This window comes from Electrophorus electricus, chromosome 3 (assembly GCF_041902795.1).
Source record: "Electrophorus electricus isolate QZ-2024a chromosome 3, ASM4190279v1, whole genome shotgun sequence".
Classification (NCBI taxonomy): domain Eukaryota; kingdom Metazoa; phylum Chordata; class Actinopteri; order Gymnotiformes; family Gymnotidae; genus Electrophorus; species Electrophorus electricus.
In genome coordinates, this window is record NC_137499.1 from 39,197,449 (window position 1) to 39,209,403 (window position 11,955).

An 11,955-nucleotide genomic window follows, 5' to 3' on the forward strand; every position below is an offset into this window, starting at 1 on the left:
ATTCCCAACTGCATCTATGGAAGGATTCTAGAGAACACCCAGACCTTCAGAATCACTGTCTGTTACAGGAACTGCTCTGTCTCAGACAGGAAATCACTGCAGTGTTGGGGAAACTTGGCCAGCGTATTAGGGGGTTAATTTTAACTGCCATCAAGGACATTTACACCAAGTGGCACATGAGGACCGCCTGTAACATCAGAAAATATCCCTCTCAACCATCACACTGTTTACAACCCTCCCATCTGGACAAAGGCCATGTAAGATCTGAGCCAAGTCCCCTACATGTGTGAATAGTTTCTTCCCACACGGTTAGACTGTTCAACAGATCTACCAAACAGACTCTTACATATTCAAACTGAATGGCTACCTCAGATGTAGTCACTTTACACTTGAGATTACACTTTTCCATCAATATGCAAAATACCTGCAAAATAGTACACCATAGACAACCCGTTGATTAATCAAGTGTGTAGTTTATTGTATAGTTTATTATATAGTAGAACAGCTGTGCTATTTTTTATTTATTTATTTGGTGTTGTTGCTACTGTCTCAGGTCTGGGGTGAGTTCAGTTTGACAAACAGAATAGCCATAATATTGTCTGTATTTAATTAAGCAAGATAACTTTGGAACAAGTTTATGCTGTCTGACTAAACTCTATTTTAAATTAGACGACTTTTATTGTAAATAGGAACGACAAATTGCCATTTCGAGTTTAACAGTTAGTGTATTTTTTTCGTTCACGTCTACGTCACGGTCAGTTCTGCTCCACATCGTTACCCAATGAGATCCATCCTGTATCGAGCAGCGCTAAGTCACCTCCATCGAAATTTGGAAATGTAGTTTTATAACGAGAACTACTGACGCATGTGTACGGGACGTGGTTGGCAAATGTACTACAATTCCCATAATGCTCCTTGGTGTTTCTCCCCTCCGGCTGCGAGATTCGTCAGCACGCACGAGGGTTCGTTCGGAGTGCTGAGTCGCGTCTCCCTTTCTGTCGCCCCTCGCCGAGCGAGACCGGTTGTTTAATTCAGGAAAGCGGGGGAAAGGCCACACATTAGGAAGAGAAAGTTTCATCGATTTCAAGGGGAGTGACCTTAACAGCGGCTGGCGGCCGGACTAACAAAACCGAGTGCGTTGCCAAACTAACGTGTGTCTTCATCATAGTTGTGTAAATCTCTCCCCGCGATGGACCCAGCGAGAGACACTGCCCCCGATTCCTGGGAGCAAGAGGACGATGGCGAGGCCCCAGTCGACGTGCAACTTCAAGATGCTTTCACCGGCCTGAACGTGAACGCCAAGCCGTTTATCCCGAATGTGAACGCCGCCGAGTTTGTCCCAGGCTATCTCCAGAAAGGCCCCACGGAAAGCATTACCTCCACCTGTAAGTTCCCGGTCACGTTTACGTTTTGTCCGTTGCTCACTCTTACCTCCGTCGACTATCTTAGCTTAGCTTAGTTTAGCGAGCTGTCTCGCTAGCCGGCCAAGTTTTCTCACGTTAAAGCTTAGCTTGCTAATCAGCTAACCACACATTGTTAGCATCGATGCTAACCTTACTTTCGCTTGGCGCAGCTAAGCGGAAACGTGACGTTTTGTGTTAAGTCTATGCCGCTATCTAGACAGTACCTTCGAAGTAAAACAACTTTTAAATATTCTTCATTTTGCCTGCTAAAGGCTAACAGCGGTTAAAACCCCAATCACACGTGTTGATGTCAGCTACGGTTGGTTTTCGCAGTACAAGTGTGGACCACTTGCAGAAAACGATTGCCCAAAGCAACGTAATACATGTTTCGTTTTGTACACACACATTTTGGTTCCTGGTGGATACATTAAAAATAGAAACGTAAAAGTTATAGGTGTTTGTTTGCTCATGTTATCTTAGAAGCACCAAGTAGCGACGGCTGGCTAACTAGCTAATTCCAATATATGAGTGTAACGTACTTTTTGTCAGTGCATGTGGGGTTAGTACAATACGTATTCCAGCTTTATTCGCCATTAACAGGTTAAAGGGCCAAAACTGGTCAGGAGCTTTTGCTTTGCTTGCCAGTTGTGTTCAGAGGCCTCGTAACCCTGTTACCAAGTAGATAAGGGTGCTGTGTGGCTGAAAAAACAGCCATCTTCTGCTATTCCAGTTGAAACGTACAGCGCGGGTGTCGGCCCGTCAGTGAGTCTTTCAGCCCGGCCAATTGCTGCATGTGTGCACGTGCCGGAGGGTCGCGTTCACTGCCCGTGTTGTCGCGGTGGTGTGGCATGCGCGCGCGGCCTGTCCCCAGCGTTGGTCATGCAGTGGCCATGCTGGCTCCGAAGTGTTGTAGCCCAGGTCAGTCTCCTTCATTTACCCAGCCTCTTCTCGGCAAGCCAAGCCGTGAAATTGAGTCTCATGAATTTAAAGTCTGTTGTGGGTAGGCAGTTATTTTTGTTTCGGAAGGACATCTGCTAAGTTTGGATGATAAACAGCAGGGTTTTTTTTAAAACTGGTTTTACCTTTTGCTTGGGGAAGCTGAGGGCTTGTCGTCATGGCTGTGTATTTCTGAGGGGTCCAAGTTGCTTATTCCTCTACTCTGCTGTTTAAGGAAAGTCAAGATTTTGAATAGGTTGCATGTTTACAGATACTATTACATATAGAATAAACCTGTAAAGACTGTACATATTTTGCCTGAGACCAGAGGGAATTCATGCTCATTTTATTTTCATTAATGTACGCTTACATTTTTGTGTGCCCACCGAGATCCAAGCAGCGAACTCTTAATCTGCATGTTTGTCTAGTAAGTGATTTATACTTGTTGTGATGGCCTGTTTTTGTCTTTATTCACAGCTCCTGAAAAAGACGCCCGTATAGAGGTGTCAGAACCCGTTGGTAAGTCGAAGTCTTATTCAGAGAGGTTAGGTACACATCTCTGCTTGATATAAGTTGCAAAATGAAATTGCAGGTAATAATAATTGTCATTATACATACTGTTGATCCACAAGCTGATCTTACCAAAGACATATAGTTATGTGTTTACATATCAGCATCTCGAGGTAAGGTGTTTTCCAAATTACTGTTTGGGAGCACATTTAAAATAACTGTTGATGTTGTCATAGAGGTACTATTGTATTGATGGGGTAAACTCTCTTTTAAAATGTCTTTTTGAGAAAACACTTCAAAATCTCTGGTCTTCGTTATATTGTTGATCTTTCTACTTATGGTCCTCCTTAAATTTTCAAGATGGCTGATCTTTAGTTTATCTCAATCTCTCAGCCCTCTCCTTGATGCCCATTAGTTGGTCCATAATACATCTAAACTAAGCTATTAAGAATACATGGTCCAGGTATACTGGGAGCTGGGTTGGAGCGAGAAAGGACGATGTGCTTGGGTGGGTGCAGACACCTGGGTTGGCAATGCTTCATCTCGAAGCATAATCTCCCACCTGCTCTGGTTAATGGTCTTCCACCCATCGCTGTTGAGTGGAGTTTAGCCAAAAAGCTTTTCTAGAAAGACCTACTCTTGCACACACGACAGCAACAGGCTCCGGTGGATTAGGGATCAACAGCCAGGTTGTGGTTGGGCGGGTCACAAAGACAGGTGCTGTTTGTTGCCACAGCAGCTCCACCCATGGAGAATGGAGACACGGAGCTGTCGGCAGAGGACAACTGGGAGCGGAAAGGTTGTGAGGTTAGCGAGGCGGAGCCAGGAGGCGGGACTGCGGGCGACGGAGGTCCTGCCGAGGAGGACTCGCCACAGGAAGAAGGCACAGAGGAAGACGAGGAAGTGCCAACGCCGAAAATGGTACCCGCCAAGCCAGATGCTCCCAAGAAGGAGCATGTCAATGTAGTGTTCATCGGCCATGTCGGTGAGTAATGGTGAGCGGTGGACATTGTAGTGGGGCGCTGTTGGATGGTGAAGCTGCGCTGAAAGAGGGGGTCGGGAGTTTTTTGTTTTAATGCAGACACTTATTTCAGTGGCTCAGTTTGTACTGACTAGTATAATTGAATGTAACACCAGGTCTCATCAGAAGCTTGTACACAGACCAAGATTTCACACACAGACAAAAGCCTTAAAATACATTATATGCCTGTTTCTGATTGTAGTGGTACTAGTTTAGAGATGTTTTAAACGAAAGCTTATACAAACCTGTAAAAAATACATTTCCATTTCTGGGAGGAAACAGACATGGAGAGTGCAATGGGAAGGCGTGTAGGCTAATGATAGGGTTTCCACGGTCCTTGGAAAAGTTTTAGTCTTTTTGTAATTTGGAAAAATGCAAATATGGAAGTTTGGTGTCAGAGCTGAGCATGAAATGAATGTTTGTGTTGAATCTATCTGTTTCATGGCTTATTTAAAAAAATGAAAAGAAAAAAAAAGTATCCCTCACACTTGTGTATGGTGCGTACTGTTTGTTAGCCACTGAGTTTGTAGATTTTGACTTGGTTTATATTTTCATGGTGTATTATAAGATCAGTGTTCTCCTGTGCTTGGTTTATGTGCAACATATGGAGGCATGTTATGTTTATTGAATCAAAACCATCTGCCTGCAACACCCAAAATCCTTGAAGTGGAGTGTGAATCCCATAATAAGGGCAGAACAGTGATATTTGAGAGGAGTTGTCGCCATTATCTCATGCTTGGAACTAGCGTGGTGCACAGAAGGAGACAATGACACTTGGACAGACTTCTTTCCATACTGAAACGACAGTGAAGTAACCTTGACAGGTGACGATTAACCCTATAAACCAACATAACCCATATTCAGCTGAAATCCCTTGGCATCTGTGTTGAGAGTGTTTGATTTGTTTGTTTACATACCAGCCCTGTTTGTGGTGTCTTTAGTGCGGAGAGGAGGCACGCTGTTGTCACAGATATTCAAATGCAGTCTTTGTAACGTGTGACTTGGTCAAGGGAGAGCAGGCTATAGAGGTGCTAATGAGGAGATTGGCTTGAGAATTTGGCTTGACTACAGGCCAGGAGCCATATAAGACACTGGTAGTGTACTGTGTGAAAATGGGCAGTTATTTTAGGCATCCCCTCCCAGCACCAAAAGCCCAAATTAGTGTGACGCAATTATAAGCAGTTACAGCAAAATGTCTTTATTCAACATGTTGGGGTATGATGGGATTTTTAAATGGGTTCTAAAAACATTTTTTGGCCATGATTTGCACAAGTTAAATGACGCAAGATGAGCAGTTTGTGTTTGTGTCTCTGTAGAAGCTTGTGAACCTCTTCATTAAGCTGTTTTTGCTTGACTGGCATGTTGTGTAACTAGTGTATTAAATATCATTCTGGGCCCATGACTGCACTTTCATATCTTGGTCTCCAGGCAAAAGCCCTCTTAAAGCAACACTGAGCTGTCAATCCAGCCTGGTTTATCTCGCCACACTCACTCCTTATCTCCTGTCCTTCCAGATGCTGGCAAATCAACCATAGGGGGCCAGATCATGTGAGTAGCTGTCTTTTTACTAATGCTGTGTTTCTTCTGTGACGAGGCTGTGCTCTCGTACTGGCCCCTGGCTGGGAGTTTTCTCATGACCCTGCTGTGTGCCGCTCCCTACCAGGTATTTGACAGGCATGGTGGACAAGCGCACTCTGGAAAAATACGAGCGGGAGGCCAAGGAGAAGAACAGGGAAACCTGGTAACCTCGCTGTTTGCTGCCTGGTCTCTATTAGATAGCTGCTCCACCCAGAAAAGGAGAACATGGTGTATCCTTACGGGCTAACTGGAAAATGTTAGAGATTTGAATATTGCAATACCATGAGAAAGGTAAATGGCTCAAACATATCACTATTTTAGGAGCGTTGCGTGCGGGGACGTGCCCTTGCTTGGGGGCAATGACGACGATGATGACACTTGTCTCTAAATTGCTGTGTCTTGCCCAGGTATCTCTCATGGGCCCTGGACACTAACCAGGAGGAGCGGGACAAGGGGAAGACGGTGGAGGTGGGGAGGGCGTACTTTGAGACGGAGAAGAAGCACTTCACCATCCTGGATGCCCCGGGCCACAAGAGCTTCGTGCCCAACATGATTGGTGGGGCATCGCAGGCAGACCTGGCCGTGCTGGTGAGTCAAGGGTGTGGGCAGTGGCCGACGGACATCTGGGAACTAACGTCAGCGATCACTGTGCCCTCCAACCAAAGCCCTGTTCCGCCAACCAGGAACGGGTTCCGTTCAGGGTCGCGCTTCTGAGAGCTTTAGTTCTGTTCTGAGACCCGGCCCACGTTTGCACTGGTTCTTATTGGACCCAAGGATGTGTCGTCGACGAAGGGCACAGCACAAAGGAAGTAAATACCAATAACACGGTGACTGGGTGCAGCATTTGTGCTGTTGTTATAGATGCTTGTTTTAATCCAGAAAGCAAGCACGGATCAACTATTGGTGCTAAAAAGACGGACGATAATAACAATGAAATAATAACAGATAATGAACAATGGTAGTGTAACAAATATTAGTCATGGAAATATATTAACACTACATGAAGGCTAAGTTGGATGTCATAAACCTCATGTCAGGGTCTAGATGCAGGGTCAGCTTCCAGTGTGGCTGCAGCTGAATTCAGCGCCACAGTCACCTGGTTTGCTGGTCTGTTAGCACGGCATGACACCATCCAGCTCCGTGGCGTAATGACTTCCCTCTACAGCATGACCATTCTCGCTGAGGAACCTGCTATTCTTTGTTTCCAGCTGGGAACGAACATTTCGTATTCTGGAACCTGTTTATTTTTGTGGAAAAGCACCTAACAATTCAAAATTAGTTGCGAGAACTGGAACGGAACTATCGGGGCTCTCAACTTTCTCAACTTTCTATCGGGTCTTCCCCCCAGCCCCCCTCACTTCTCATGTTGGTTTAATTGTATACCGGCCATTAGAGGGCGCTGTTTGAGCACAGATCTGTCGTTACTTTACAAGGGAGGAATGATTAAACTTTTAATAGCACTCTTTGCCACTGCAGGTGGGTGTGACTACGCTGGGTGTGGTGACACTGGATGACTGGGTGAACCTTTTCTCTTCCCCGTCCTGCACAGGTGATCTCAGCGCGGAAGGGCGAGTTCGAGACGGGCTTTGAGAAAGGAGGGCAGACGCGAGAGCACGCCATGCTGGCCAAGACCGCGGGGGTCAAACACCTCATCGTTCTGGTTAACAAGATGGATGACCCCACTGTGAACTGGAGCCTGGAGAGGTGAGGGAGGGCGGAGCTTCACCTGCCATTTGCTTTAGCCTTTATCGTGCAGAATTGGCACAAGTTGTCGTTGCTTCAAAATTTTGATCCCTGCTGGCTGTCCCGCAGATATGAGGAATGCAAAGAGAAGCTGGTGCCATTTCTGAAGAAGGTCGGCTTCAACCCCAGGAAAGACATTCACTTCATGCCTTGCTCGGGGCTCACCGGGGCCAACCTGAAGGAACCAGCAGAGCACTGCTCTTGGTACACGTAAGTGGGGTGTTTGTTCTTTAAATAGGCATGGGCACACTCGGGTTCCCAGGGTGTGGAGAGGGGTGGGGTGTCTACCTATGGTCGCACTGCCTGTGGAAGAGCCACAGGTGTTCTTCAGTTTGAATGTGTGGATTAGGGCTTCAATTTTTTAAAGCCTGAGATGTCTGCTAAGAATTTAAATCCCTCTTCCTTTATGTACAGAGGGTTACCATTCATTCCACATCTGGACAGTTTGCCAAATTTCACCAGATCCAGTGATGGCCCAGTGAGGTTACCGATTGTAGATAAATATAAGGTAAGGTTTATCTGCCCGGCGTGTACGTCTTTCACATATGGGCCTTCTTTTAATATGGTGGCTTCATGTAAATATACTGTAGCAAGTGCAGCTGATCACACGGTGACTTGTTTGATGAGGTTGGTTCTATTGGTTCACTGTTTCCAGGACATGGGAACTGTAGTTCTTGGGAAGTTGGAGTCCGGGTCCATCAGCAAAGCCCAACAGCTTGTAATGATGCCCAACAGGGTGAGATCATCTACACCTGACCACACCAACACTGCAGACACCCACTATAGAACCGCTGTGTTTAGCTGTGATGTGCTACAATCTGCTCTGCTTATTGAAGCTGTTCTATGTAATAACTGAATGTGTGTGAACCTTTCCCTTCTGTCTGTGGGTGGGACTGTGCAGCACACTGTGGAGGTGCTAAGTCTGCTTTCGGATGATGTGGAGACGGACGATGCCGGGCCTGGCGAGAACCTGAAGCTTCGGCTCAAGGGCATCGAGGAAGAGGAGATTCTGCCCGGCTTTATCCTCTGCACCCCCGAGAGTCTCTGCCACTCTGGACGCACCTTTGACGCCCAGGTGAGACTTCACTGTGTGTGTGCGCGCGTGCGTGTGTTCTATTTTTAAATGCATCTCTTTTAAGCACTTTTTTCTGTTCACTTGGTTGACTTTTCAGATAGTCATTATCGAACACAAGTCCATCATCTGCCCAGGCTACAACGCAGTTCTGCATATTCATACGTGCATCGAGGAGGTGCAGATCACCGTAAGGTTACCGTCTATCTCAGAGGCCCATGTTTCTGTTTCACGTTTATATGGTTTCCTGAAATTGATCTGTCACTCTAACATATGAAGGAAAATCCATCCAAAGATCAACTTTAGGAAGCTAATGCATCCATATTTTGAGAGCGCTGACACATTTATATCTTTGATGACATGTGTATGCTTATTTTTGAGTGGCAACATCTGTGTGTGCGCAGTCAGGTGTGGCGCAATATATTGCGAGCAGTAGTTGTAGTGATGCTGAGGCCGTGTGTGTGCGTTTCCTGCAGGCCTTAATCTGTCTGGTAGACAAGAAGACGGGTGAGAAGAGCAAGACGCGACCACGCTTTGTCAAACAAGACCAGGTGTGCATCGCTCGCCTGCGCACTGCTGGGACCATCTGCCTCGAGACCTTCAAAGATTTCCCCCAGATGGGTCGTTTCACCCTGCGGGATGAAGGTTGGTTCTCTCTGCCTCTACAGGTGCTGGGACACCACAGTATCACAAGAGGTCTCCATGTTTCAAAGTTTCATTAGCCAGCATTTTGTGAGGTCAGTTAAATTGCTGGGTGTGGAGACGTAGAACAGACAGAAGATTCAGTTCCACGCGGTAGTGGTTGATCGCGAGAGCTCTGTTCCAGAGAGCTCTGTTCTGTTGTGGCCTCTCCAAAGTATACCATGTTAGAAAGGTTCTCCTCTTGTCTCCTTTAGGGAAGACCATCGCCATTGGCAAAGTGTTGAAGCTTGTTGCTGAGAAGGACTGAAATCACTGCATGGGTGTTGTGGATCAGCTGAGCAAAGCAGGGGGAAGGGTGTTGCTGCCATAGCGACACGACCCGTGGCCTTCCTACCGTCTCTCCAACCTGCCTCCCGAAGACCAGCTCAAAAGAAAACAACAAAAAAACCTTCTTCTATAAAAAACAAACAAACAAAAAACACCCAACAAATCCGTTTTTAAGCAGATGATAGTCAAGTCCACACGTGTCGGCTTTCTCATATTGAGAGCTCAGTGAAACCATTCCCTTTAGGTTCCCCTCCTTTTCCACCAGCGTCTGACACGCACGACGGCAAGAGATGCAGCTCTTTTCTACCTTTTCTTTTCCCTTTTTAATTTTTTTTTTGTTTGTTTGTTGTTTGTCAGAGAAATATAGTGGCAGCAGATTCCATTAAAAGTGGACCAGAGTTTGCTTGTATAATGAGTATAATGAGTTGGGAACAGTAAAGTTTGAGATGATTAACCGGTTGAAACCAAACTGTTAATGTCCTGGTTCTGTGTCCCTTTGCCTCCTCTCATTCGTTTCATTTTCTCATAGCGTTCCTGCAGAGTACACGGGCGTGCTCACGTGTTATTAAAGCAACTTCTATGACAATAAAATATTGAATTGGGGAAATTATGCGATTACTGTTGAATGGACTGATATTCATTTACTGAGGATGTATAACTGCATTACTTGGTGGAGATGTTTGCTGTACATCCATTGTCAGTTGTGTTGCGATCAGGAATTTGTCAGAAATTGTATGGAAGAACGAATTCACCTTTCTGCTAAGGCATCTTAAGTGTGATGGCAAATGACCAATATGTTGATTATTGGTTATCAGCATGTCAAATATACTTGGATCAATTTGTTGTTGGAATGAGGTTGTCTAATACAGATCAGGTTTAATGCAAACCATTTCATCCCACTTTAGTGCTGGCTGTTTTTTATTCATTCAGTGACCCCAGTTGTGTTTAAAGAGGGACCTGCTGGCATTTAAACTTCAGTAAAGAAATAAAAGCATCCGCTGAATTTCAGGCCATTCCAATGCTCAGTAAAGCACGAGTGGCACATGTTGTAACCCTCTTAGGAAATAGTGTACCTGTGTCCAGCCCTGGAGAACGAGTCGTGCACCAAACCCACTCTACCCCTTAAACGCATCGGCTACATGTGACCAATCCACATTCAACAGTGTTTCTTATGTAGTAATGACAATGCAGTGCAACAATCCTTTAAAAATCCCAAAGCCTTCTAGAGCAGTGTAATCAATAATGAAAACTGCACAAGCCTTTAAAGGATGTTCAAGAAAATGCTTATCTAGGAACTGTACAACCATTCAACTGCCCTACACCTTTAATGCTTATGTATTCCAGGTATGTGATGAAATGTACTTACCAACTCGTGTTACATGTAGAGGAATGATGTCAATCTGATCCCAACACTGAGCTATACAGCTTGATGATAAACAGGAAAAGCCAGGTTTAACACTCAGTCCACCTCCCTGAGCTCAGATGTCAGCATGGGTGTCGCAAGAGAGGAAAACGATGATCAGCACATCCCTTCTGCGGTCGAGTGGTTTTCCTGCTCCGACGTCCGACCAGATGAGTGGAGCGTTTCAGAGCAGGAGAAACATGGATCGGCAGTGCTGGTGGATGGAAGACTTGAGTTTGAGCAGCCTGCTTTGTCTGCCTGGGTGCGCCTTACCAAGCAGCATAATTGTTGCTGTTCTATTCCACATAAAGATGAGGTGAGCAGGCATCCACTGTAGCTTAAACCCACACACCCAGTGGGTGTGACTTACCCTGATGTGTTTATTAAGCAGGAAGACGTAGAAAGGCTTGAACCTAGGGCAACCCTCAATATCATCTGATGAACTACCGACATTCAAGAAGGTATGTTTCACACTTGTGTAGCTGTGAATGCAGAAATAGATTTATGATTCAACATTATAACATATAACATTAATGAATTATCAAAACACTTTAATTTTTAGCAATAAGGAATGATGATTTGTTTTAAATATGAAGAAAACAGGGGCACTAAAGAATCGCTGGAGCTACTTAGATAAGCCTCTGTTTGCTGTTGTGGTTGGTGCGCTTGTGTTTGTCACAGGTACATCAACGTGTCTGCCATACAGGTGGGCGTTGTCTCAGACTGCTGATCTTAGCTGGGGGACTGATGTTTCCGGTCACTGGGCTTGTGTGGATTAATCGAACAGATGCTGCACGCCACCATCAGCCAAACTGGCTGTGACGGACTGCTGTTTCCAGGATGAGGACGTTCTGTCCTGTGCCACCATCTCTTAAGGAACCACCCTGGGCCATGAGGAATGCCACAGGTGTTTCCATGTACACGGTTTCTCCTGGCTCTCTTGTTATTGTTGATATGCTCCAGTAAATCCTCTAAAAGCAGGATTAACTTGGCTTCAGATTCTTACTACAGTTGTCTGAATGCTGAATTATTCCAGAGATGACATCTCTCCTTCAGACCGAAAACTATCAAATAACAAAAACCTCTTGGTATCTGAGTAATTTAACCAATGCATTTTGAAGGAGAAGCAGAATACTGGCTCTACTAATTAGACCAGGTGGTTCTTGGCTAAAGTAGAATCTGTACAGTTTCAACGGCGGCCGTCTAAATTAAATATATGAAGTATTCAAAAATAATTACAACATTTTATGTTTTTATAAAACGAGCAGTCAAACGTCAAATCCCTGTCTTCAGAATGACCACACCCCCTTTTGGGTGGAAA

At 45.3% G+C, this 11,955-nt stretch overlaps 1 protein-coding gene across 2 annotated transcripts; it reads left to right on the forward strand.

Annotated features, from left to right (window-relative positions):
* The first annotated feature begins 959 nt into the window (after window positions 1-959).
* Window positions 960-10,131, forward strand: gspt1l (G1 to S phase transition 1, like). 2 transcript variants are annotated; one of them, XM_027015662.3, is made up of 14 exons: window positions 960-1,385; window positions 2,817-2,858; window positions 3,589-3,834; window positions 5,385-5,418; window positions 5,534-5,611; window positions 5,856-6,036; window positions 6,998-7,152; window positions 7,261-7,401; window positions 7,606-7,699; window positions 7,847-7,927; window positions 8,093-8,266; window positions 8,364-8,453; window positions 8,740-8,908; window positions 9,160-10,131. In XM_027015662.3, exons 1-14 carry the CDS (start codon window positions 1,190-1,192, stop codon window positions 9,210-9,212), a joined length of 1,734 nt encoding a protein of 577 aa, XP_026871463.2. In that variant the 5' UTR covers window positions 960-1,189; the 3' UTR covers window positions 9,213-10,131. The 2 variants fall into 2 exon arrangements, with proteins under 2 accessions (XP_026871463.2, XP_026871462.2); XM_027015661.3 differs by having other exon boundaries at window positions 961-1,385; window positions 3,586-3,834.
* Window positions 10,132-11,955: the final 1,824 nt, after the last annotated feature.

Bases quoted from the DNA above. Each gene is read 5' to 3' on its own strand.
- gspt1l (XM_027015661.3), top strand. From the start codon at position 1,190: ATGGACCCAGCGAGAGACACTGCCCCCGATTCCTGGGAGCAAGAGGAC. The intron at 7,928-8,092 runs GTGAGATCATCT...GGGACTGTGCAG, and splicing joins TTGTAATGATGCCCAACAGG to CACACTGTGGAGGTGCTAAG. The intron at 8,267-8,363 runs GTGAGACTTCAC...TTGACTTTTCAG, and splicing joins GACGCACCTTTGACGCCCAG to ATAGTCATTATCGAACACAA.